The 9,764-nt window shown below is 54.4% G+C and overlaps 1 protein-coding gene across 2 annotated transcripts; it reads left to right on the top strand.

The window, feature by feature from the left end:
• Positions 1-1,527: 1,527 nt before the first annotated feature.
• Positions 1,528-9,318, top strand: LPCAT4 (lysophosphatidylcholine acyltransferase 4). Of its 2 annotated transcripts, none has more exons than XM_070425725.1 (14): positions 1,528-1,731; positions 3,005-3,147; positions 3,479-3,699; positions 4,086-4,198; positions 4,321-4,381; positions 4,685-4,728; positions 4,914-4,948; positions 5,498-5,552; positions 5,667-5,749; positions 5,986-6,111; positions 6,453-6,585; positions 7,753-7,851; positions 8,196-8,352; positions 8,628-9,318. In XM_070425725.1, the coding sequence occupies exons 1-14, from the start codon at positions 1,618-1,620 to the stop codon at positions 8,780-8,782; spliced, it is 1,539 nt and encodes a 512-aa protein (XP_070281826.1). In that variant the 5' UTR covers positions 1,528-1,617; the 3' UTR covers positions 8,783-9,318. The 2 variants fall into 2 exon arrangements, with proteins under 2 accessions (XP_070281826.1, XP_070281818.1); XM_070425717.1 differs by having other exon boundaries at positions 1,530-1,731; positions 4,670-4,728; positions 8,628-9,316.
• The last annotated feature ends 446 nt before the right edge of the window (positions 9,319-9,764 follow it).

Here is a 9,764-nt window from a genome sequence, read left to right as displayed (position 1 = left end):
TTGAGCTGTCAATTGTATGGCAATTTGTTACACAACAGTGGAAAACTAATACAGTGGATTTTTGCACATAGGAAAATCTCTGACTCAAACTGGCTTAACAAGCAAGAAAATTTATTTTCTCGTATAACAGGAAACCCAGAAGTACTTCAGACTTCAAATTGGTTTGATCAGAGGCTCCTTTCTGTCCTCAAAGATCCAGACTCTTTGCATCTCACCATTTCGCTATCCTCAAAGATCCAGACTCTTTGCATCTCACCATTTCGCTACCCTAGTGATTGCAGATCCTCAGGTTAATTGCAAAATGGCTCCAGCAGTCATAGGTGTCACATTCAGAAACACCCAGAGGAATATAAAGAGAGTGTTAATTCGTAAGGCATTCTCACAAAGAATGAGGCACCCAATGACCCTGCTGCCCATTAATCTGTCATTGTCCTCACCACCCTCACAAAGTGGTGATTGACAGGGTTGCAGAAGAGAGAAATAAAACAAGGTGAACCGAAGGCAGCTTCTTTCCACACGCAATGAAGCTCTTATTCCTTTTTGTCAAGGTATTATCTTTCTGATTGTGTTATGGGCTGTGCGTCTCAAAGTCCACCCACTTCCCTGATCTCACCATTCCCTGGCAAACAGCGGCTGACCAGTTTATGAGTTTTCTAGGATAGTCTGTAGTTTGGGGGTGGAGGGTATCTGTCCTCTTGCACAGTGGAGAGAGGGAGACAGCAATAGAAAAGAGACACTAGAAGGAAAAACTGTGGCCCCTGGAGTCATCCCAGCTTTCCCGGGACCCACCGCCCTCCTCACCCTGGCTTGTAGGCTCCTGGGAAGCACGTGGGCCAGCGTCTGGAGGGTGGCTGGCGACTCACGGAGTCCAGGAGCCCTCACACCAGAACAGGTGAGCATGCCTTGCACACTGGCAGGAAGTGGATGCGGGGAGGTGTGAGGATGCGGAGGAGTGAGGCACGCCGCGGCCGCCGGAGGTCGGGAGCGCCTCCAGTCCTCGCCCGGCCCAGGAAGGAGAGGTGGTCGGCTTCCGAGGTGAAGCAGCTGCCGGGAGCCGGAGAGTTGGACCCCGCCTCACCCCCGAGCTGCCGGCCTCCGCGCACAGCGCACCCGCCCTCCCATCCCCATCCCCATTCCATCCGCCAGAGGTCCCCACCCCAACCTGCGCCCGCAGGGTGACCTCGACCCGCGAGCCCAGTGGGAGCGCGATCTCGGCTCCACGCCCACCTCGAAATCCCAAACCCGCTCGCAGCCGGAGGCCAGCGGGGAGGCGGCGACCAGATCATCGGAGAGGCCGGCCCGGAGAGCCCGACCCGCGGCATCCGCAGGCGGGAGCCGCGCCCCAGCATCCGGCCGCCGCGGAACAATGGCCGGAGGGGCTGCGGGCGCCGCGGCGGGCGCGGAGGAGCAGGGGCGCTCGGGCGCTGGAAGCCCCGCCCCTCGGCCGGCGCCCTGACAACGCGGGCCGGGCCACGCCGCCCGCTCCCCGCCCCTCCGCGCCCCGCACCAGGCGGGGCCCGGGCCAGAGCGCTGCTGCCGCCGCGCCGCTGCACCGCTGCTGCGAGATCTGCAGAGCGGGGCCGGGGGCCGCTCTCCCTCCCGCCTTCTCCCGCCGCTATGAGCCAGGGAAGCCCGGGGGACTGCGTCCCCCTCGAGCCCACCTCCGGACCCTCAACGCCCCCCAACCCGTTCGTGCACGAGTTACATCTCTCCCGCCTCCAGAGGATTAAGGTAAGGTGTGGGTGTGGGACCTCGGGAAGACCCCTGGGGGTTGGAAAAGAAAGCCATTTTAGAGACCTGGCAAAAACAGGGATGGGGATCCGGACAGGACATGGTGGAGAGGCTTGCGGGGCGGGAGTCGGGGGTGCGCACGTGGGGGTGGCGGGGAGATGAGCGAGGAGCCCTGAAGAGGACGCGGGCTTGAGCGATAGACGTGCTCCAAGGTGTGGAAGAACTGGCGAGGTGAGGATGGAGGGCTGCAGGGGAGCAAGGGGTAGGGGAGATGGAGGGCGCGGGGAATGCGGATTACATCCTGCGGAGGCCGAGGGGCTAGGAAGGAGTTGAAGGCTACGGAAAGCCGGGGGTGGGGGCAGGGGCGTGCTGGATGCTTCTCCGAGGCTCTGAATTAGAGGAAACGGGTTTCTGGGCCGGGAGTCTGCGCCCTTGTGCCCTTCCAACGCCCCCTCTTTCCACTCCTCCCCCCACCCCCACCCTGTACTGCAGCACCTCCGGGGTAGGGAGGGCTGCGAACGGGGTTGGCTACAGGAAGTGCGGGGTCGCACCAGCCTGGCGGAACTGATGAGAGGTGTGGGGAGTGTCCAAGGTTTCTGCTGCCATCACCTCCCCGGAGGCGAGCTCCTGGGGCTCGTTTTGTTTACCTGCGCTCTCCCTCCGGCAGCCCTTGGAGTCACCCTGGCTCCTGGCAACCCCTATCCTTTGGAGGAGGGCCGAGCCCTTCTCTTCCCCACCCCCCAGTACTAGGGGCGTGCTAGTGGGCAGAACTAGAGACTGGCCTGCGGCCTGAAAAGGGGATCTCTGTGCGTTCCAGCCCTCTATCTCCCAGGCCCAACATGGAAAGAACCATCCTCCTGGTTTCTGTTGGACCTAGGAGCTATTTATGGACGGGACGTGGGTGAGGAGGAACTATCTCCAGCCTACTGCACATCAAGCACTGTGCTGGGTGTGTTCACATAGGTTATCATTAAATACTCTCAACAGCCTCTCCAAGTCCTAGATGCATTTCATGACATTTTATAGGTGGGATGGAGACCAACTGAAAGATAGGAAAATGAGGCCCCTAGTCCTGTTAATCTTTTATTCACTTGTTCTCGTTGGTACCGTCATCCCACCTTGGATGCCAACTCAGTCTCCTGTTTCTACACTACTTGTCTCCTGATCTAGTGGGCAGTGGCTCTCTGCTCCTGGGTCTGTTGTTATGGGGAGAGGAAGTTTTGGCGGGAGCATCTCCCAGCCCTGAAGTGGCATTCTCTCCCACCCTCTGCAGTTCTGCCTCCTAGGGGCACTGCTGGCCCCCATCCGAGTGCTTCTGGCCTTTATCGTCCTCTTTCTCCTCTGGCCCTTTGCCTGGCTGCAAGTAGCTGGTCTTTCTGAGGAGCAGCTTCAGGAGCCACTGACAGGATGGAGGAAGTAAGTGGGGGCTTAGCTCCCTGACACCCTACGTCTCACTTGTTTCCTGCTGTTTATTCTGCTCCCTCTTTGAGAAGAACAGGAGGGAGGGTTCTGAAGCTCTGGTACCCAGCCTGGCAAGGTGAGATGAGTCAGCCAGGCTCAGACCTGGTCCCCAGGACCTCATCACTAAGGGATGTGCCCTGCTATGTCCCAGAGTAGCCAGAGACTTCCACCCCTTGGCCAGAGTAATAGAGGGCAAAAGAAGGGCACCTGCTTTCCCAGGTGCCTACACCCGGGTGAGTGAGGGTCAGAGTCCCTACCTCCACTGACGCCCCACCTTGCCCTGCAGGACTGTGTGCCACAACGGGGTGCTGGGCCTCAGCCGCCTGCTCTTTTTCCTCCTGGGCTTCCTCCGGATTCGTGTTCGGGGCCAGCGGGCCTCTCGCCTCCAAGCCCCTGTCCTTGTTGCCGCCCCCCACTCTACTTTCTTTGACCCCATTGTTCTTCTGCCCTGTGACCTGCCCAAGGTTGTGTCCCGAGCTGAGAACCTTTCTGTGCCGGTCATTGGAGGTGAGAGAGTTTAAGAGGGGTAAATGGGAGAGATGACAACTATGGGCAAAAAAAGACAGGAATCGGATGGACACACTCTGGAGAGAAGAACTGACCTCAAGGTTGCGGGGGAGACGTTAGAAGAGACTGACTGATGTGGGCAAATGAAATGCAAATTAACACCATTTGTGAACCCACATCTTAGGCTCTGAGGGCTGGGGCTTAGAGAAGGTGTTGGAGGGAACACTTGGTCAGTTCCCTAAAAGGGCAACATACACTAAAAGGAGGATCCCCAGGGCAAAGGGATAACTGAGAAGCATCTCCTACTGTTGAAGGAGGGGAGGTTGTGGGTGTTACTGTCCCCTGGTAGGAACCAAGTGACTCCTAGTATCCTCTCTGGACCTCAGCCCTTCTTCGCTTCAACCAAGCCATCCTCGTATCCCGCCATGATCCGGCTTCTCGGCGCAGAGTGGTAGAGGAAGTCCGCAGGCGGGCTACCTCAGGAGGCAAGTGGCCCCAGGTGGGTAAGGGTCTTAAGACTGTCTCCTCGCCTTGAATGTGCTCCTAAAGAGGCTTCTCTTTCCTCTCTCCTCGCCTTCAGCCCACCCCACCTCATTCTGGTCCCTTGGATTTTTTCTCCAGGTACTGTTCTTTCCTGAGGGCACCTGTTCCAACAAGAAGGCTTTGCTTAAATTCAAACCAGGTGAATAAAGTGATAGTGGTTGGTAGGGCTGTAGGCGAAAGGAGCCTCTGTTTTGAAGAGGGACTCTGGAATAACCCAAGAAGTGGAGGGGTGGGGGAGGAATGGGAGACAGGAAACTGCCTAGCTGACCCTGACAAGTCTCCAGAAGTCAGAGAGAAAATTATAAGTGAAACAGAACAAAATCCAGATCTCAGTTGAGAACTGTCCCAGACCCCTACACTCATGCCCTCTAGCTGCCTCTGTGGACTAACCTCTGCCTGGGGGGGTGGGGGTGGAAATGGGACTTAGGAGCTTTCATCGCAGGGGTCCCTGTGCAGCCCATCCTCATCCGCTACCCCAACAGTCTGGTGAGTCTTGGTCTAAGAGAGGGGGATGAGGGAGGATGAATTCACCCGAATGGGTGAAAACTGTTAGTACCATGTGCACGTGGGGGTGGGGCCAGGGTGGGGTCCCGGCCTCTGCTCAGAGAGGATTGGCCAGTTCCAGGGAAGAAAATAATGCCTTTCTCCCCTCACCTCTGTTTCTCCCATAGGACACCACCAGCTGGGCATGGAGGGGCCCTGGAGTGTGAGTTCTGGTGTTCCTGGGGTGAGGGTGGAGAGCAGGGTCTATCAGAGAACTCCTTCCCATCTTCCAATCTCCAGACAAGGCCGGTGGCCCTTCATTCTTGGATGAGAGCACTCTAGGGAAGATGCTTGTTTCCCACTGTTTTGTTCTGCTCTCCCATGTGATCTGAAAGTGCTTTGAGCTCTCCAACCCCAGCATCCGTGCTGTGATTAAAGCTCCTTTTAACTTACTTCCCTTTTCCTAAGTGATTTTCTCCTTCCCTCTTTCCTTCCTGAGAACCACCACCATCAGGCTTGCCTCTTGCCCTTTTCCCAGTTACTCAAACCTCTTCTCGCCCGCGGTTCTTCCACTGGCACATTCCTGGAAAGCCTCTCACTTTCCCTCCCACCTTTCTGGCCCTTCCCTGTCTCCCAGCACATTTGCACAGCTGACTTTATGGCTAGGAGTCCGTTTTTATATCAGTGAGCAGAAATTTCCCACTCCCCTGTTCCTGGTGGGAGGAGCGCATAGTGAGAAATTAGTGAGCATCTGAAATCTCTCTTGTCTCAGACTCAAAGTCCTCTGGCTCACAGCCTCTCAGCCCTGCAGCATCGTAGATGTGGAGGTATGACCCCATGGTGGGGTGGGAGAGTGGGTATCCACTGACCCCTGAAGCTTTTGGAAAAGATGGAGTGGTCACCTGGCTTTGAGATCCTGATGGGAAGTGTATGTGTTTCAGTTCCTCCCTGTGTACCACCCCAGCCCGGAGGAGAGCAGGGACCCCACCCTCTATGCCAACAATGTGCAGAGGGTTATGGCACAGTGAGTGTTCTACAGAGTATTTCCCGGAGCAGATATATAGGGCAAAGGGACCACAGGAGCGGGTGGAGGGCTGAGGTTTTGAGTCAAAATTGGGGGAAAGGGCTGAGACAGGGTGGATGAGGGTAAAAGGAGCCCATTGTCCTCTCCCCAGTCATTAGGTCAGTAATGAACCCTCAAAAAATTCTTCTGCCTCATTCTTCCCCTCCCCCCCCATTCCATCCCTCTTCATCCTATAGGGCCCTGGGCATTCCGGCCACCGAGTGCGAGTTTGTAGGAAGCTTGCCTGTGATTGTGGTGGGCCGGCTGAAGGTAGCATTTGAGCCACAGCTCTGGGAACTGGGAAAGGTTCTTCGAAAGGCTGGGTAAGTGACCTTAATGGTGACGAATGGTCAGTGTCATGTATAGACAGAAAAAGAGTAAGAAGAAATGGGAAGGAGCAAGGAAAGTCTTTTTTTTTTTAAAGTGGGAAGATAGAAGGATTTTTAAAAGATAATGGAGGAAAAAGAAAGGGAAAGATATGTAATTACCCAAGTGAAAAAAAAGTAAGAATGGCTCTGAAGGGACTTTGAGTCAGAGTATATCTTAGAAAAACACCAGGTGTACCAACACTGGAAAACTCTTGGGGCTGGACCCAAGGTCCTGCTGAGTGGTGTGCCCAGAATGAAACTGAGTCAGCTCTCTGCCTTCAACAATTCCATTGTAGGCTGTCCCCTGGCTATGTGGACACTGGGGCAGAGCCAGGCCGGAGTCGAATGATCAACCAGGATGAGTTTGCCAGGCAGCTCCAGCTCTCTGACCCTCAGACCGTGGCTGGTGCCTTTAGCTACTTCCAGAAGGTAATGGAGCTGGGATGAAGGGCGCAGAGCTCAGCATTTAAGGATGTCACCCGAGTGGCCACGTCAGTCGCATTAGATGGCCAGTTTGGAGTCTGTGCTGGATGTTCTAACCGCCCTTGTCAGATGGCCAACTTCTGAGATCCTCTGAGGAGTTTATTTTTTTATAGAGTATCCATTGCATCGCAGAGCAATGTCTTAATCGTTGTGGGGTGGTCAGTGAGATCCATACATTTCCAAAGCCACTTTTAGAGATTGGCAAAGGCAAGGGATCATATGACCTTGAAAGTCGCTGTGTAAGGGTTTCAGAGAAGAGGCATGAAGGTTGGGTGGGAAGGTGACATGGAGGAGACAGCACTGGACAGGTTAGACGGTTAAGAGTTTGAGACCCAGGAGTATTTGCTATATTTGGGCAGATTTTTAAAAATATCCCACAGCTTCTCGGGGGAATTTCTGAACTTTCCTGAGAATTTTGACAAACCAGATTATTTCCTGGGACTTTACCAGGTTTTTCTGTTGAATTATAATAAGGTTGTCCCAGAAGATTCTTAATGTTTATGAACAACCACCAGTGGTCCCAAGGAGCTCTTTTTTTTTTTTATCTAAGATGCAGACTGTGGCTCTCAGTGTCCTCTGAAGGGACAGAGTGTGACCAGGTGTGTTGAAATCTAAGATGGCACAGACTGTCCCTGGAAGGAGCTTCCCCACTTAGCCTGTGGCAGAACAGAACCAAAGCCCGAATGCCATGGCTCCCCCTAGAGTTAGCAGGCATCCTTCTTGGTCTTTCTGTAAGAAATTATGCCAGTGGCCCCCTTTTAGTCTGCTGGACCGGTTCTCCCACACAGGATGAGTCAGCAGAGAACCAATTTTTCCAGCTTGGGGGCCAGGAATGCCCTCAACGATAAGTCAGAACTGAATGGTAATTTCTGCATTCCTGAGGGATTCCCTCACATTCCTAGAAGATCCTTTGATAGAGAGCTATGTCACCAGGTGACTTGGGGTAGAGCTTGAGCAAACCCATGACCTGAGAGAACTACCAGGGATCCTGGAGAGTTAAGGACTCTGGGTTCTCAGGGGAGTGGACACAGGAGTCACCCCTGTGCCTGCTGAGAAGAGGGAGGACGCAGGGTTGGTCCCCCACGTCGCCCTCGTTTCTCTTTCACACTCCAGGATGCCAACGGTTTGGTGGACTTCCGAGATGTGGCCCTTGCGTTGGCAGCTCTGGATAGGGGCACAGGCCTAGAGGAGCTGACTCGCCTGGCCTTTGAGGTACCAGGGGGGCGGGGGGAGAGTGGACGTGGCAGCTGTGCTCACCCCACCCAGAAGCCTGTGTGGTATACTGTTACCAGTAGCTTCTAGATAGCTGGTGCTTGGTGTCCAGCCCTGTGCCACACTGTAAACCGCAGAGCTCTGGTGTCTGTATATTGAGGCTTAGCTGGGAACAGGAGAAGGACAGCAGCTGTGAGGTTAAATTCTGCAGAAAGGACCCAGGGGGCAGGGAGGGCCTGTATTTTGCATTCTTCGAAGAGGAGGAGCCTGTCGGGCAGACCTTCGGGAGAGTATGGGGTGATGGCACGAGGGGAGGGCTTGACCTGTGTCCCCTTCTCTCCCAGCTGTTTGCCGAGGAGCAGGCAGCGGGGCCCAGCCGCCTCCTGTGCAGCGACGGCTTCAGCACCATCCTGCACCTGCTGCTGGGGTCGCCCCGCCCTGCTGCCGAGACTTTGCATGCCGAGCTGTGCCAGGCGGGACCCCATCAGGGCCTCTCCCTCTGTGAGTCACTGTCTTCTCAGCCCACATGGGCATTTGGGGCACCTTCAGCACTGGGCCGGGAGGGAACAAGGGCTGGTGGCCGGTGCCAGGGAGCAGACCCTCTGAGAGGTGAGGATGGGAGGGATTGGCTAGAAGGCTGAAAGGACATAAACTTGGATTTGAGAAGTGATGCAGAGATGAGAGTGACAAAACATGCTGAGAAAAGAGCAGGGCGCCCACTTCCTCTCCTCCTTAGATATAATTTTACTTTTCCCATCTCACAATTATCTATCCAGGTCAGTTCCAGGACTTCTCCCTCCGTGACCCACTCCACGGGAAGCTGTTCAGCACCTACCTGCGCCCTTCCCAGACACCAAATGCCTCCTCCCCAGGCAGCTGCACTGCTCTGGCCAACGGGACTGTGCACTCACCCAAGCAGAAGGGCGACTGAGCCCCTCCACCTCCCCAGCTCGCATCTGGCCCGCAGACTCAAGACAGCGCCAGGGGCCGACCCTGGGCCTCAAGCCCTCTCTGCTCCTGCTTGATTTTTTGTTATTGTTTTTTTTTAAGTTGATTTTCATTTTTGTTTGTTTGTTTGGGGTTTTTTGTAAGAAACTATTTTATATATAAATATAAATATATATCTATATCTATTTAAAAAATATGAAGCTCGGTCACATTGATGGCATCCTTAGATGGGAAGGAAAGGGATTAACAGTTGCCGGCTGGCCGTTGGACAATCCCGAAGGTTCCCCAGGTTAGCCCTGTTAGCCAGAGCTGGATGAATCCTCACTTCCAATTGAACGTGGTGCTTTTCGGCACAGAAATCCTGCAGTTCTCATGTCCTTTCCTCCGGTTGTCATGCTCTGTGTATGCGCATTTTAACAGGCTTACTCGTGGACCTCTTTCCAGCCTATTCCCTCTTGTTCTGTCCTCATTAGAGATCAAAAAATAGCTAACTGCCATCCCATATTTAATAATCCTACTGAGCTTGGTGCCTCCTCTCTGTAGCTCAGACCAACCACACAAGAGGGTTTTTCTGCCATGGGATTGAATTGAGGACACTTCAGTCCCTTCTGTCCAGCCTCTTTTCAAGGAAGAAGAAAATAGGCCCTCCAAAGAGAGGTGCATGTCTAGACACAGTTATGGAAAATTGTATTTTAAAAATTAAATACCTAACCCAGGTTTTTTAAAGGGCATCTTTCATATATATATATATATATATATATATATATATATATATATATATATATATTAGGAGCCCAGCGCGTGATTCGAAATCGCGCGGTGCCGCCCACCCTCGAGTCGCCGGTAGGCCCTGCCTCACTCTCTGGCACTTGAAGCAGCTGTGGCCGCTGCTGATCAGGCCCTCCCCCAGCCCAGGCACGTGGAGGCCCCTGCCGCCCTGCCCCCGATGCTGCGTGTGCAGCCTC

Source organism: Myotis yumanensis, unplaced genomic scaffold (assembly GCF_028538775.1).
Source record: "Myotis yumanensis isolate MYYU_CA2020_CCGP unplaced genomic scaffold, mMyoYum1.0.hap1 SCAF_1, whole genome shotgun sequence".
Lineage (NCBI taxonomy): Eukaryota > Metazoa > Chordata > Mammalia > Chiroptera > Vespertilionidae > Myotis > Myotis yumanensis.
The sequence above is the reverse complement of the archived record's forward strand: the minus strand, read 5'-3'. Positions and strand labels throughout refer to the sequence as shown.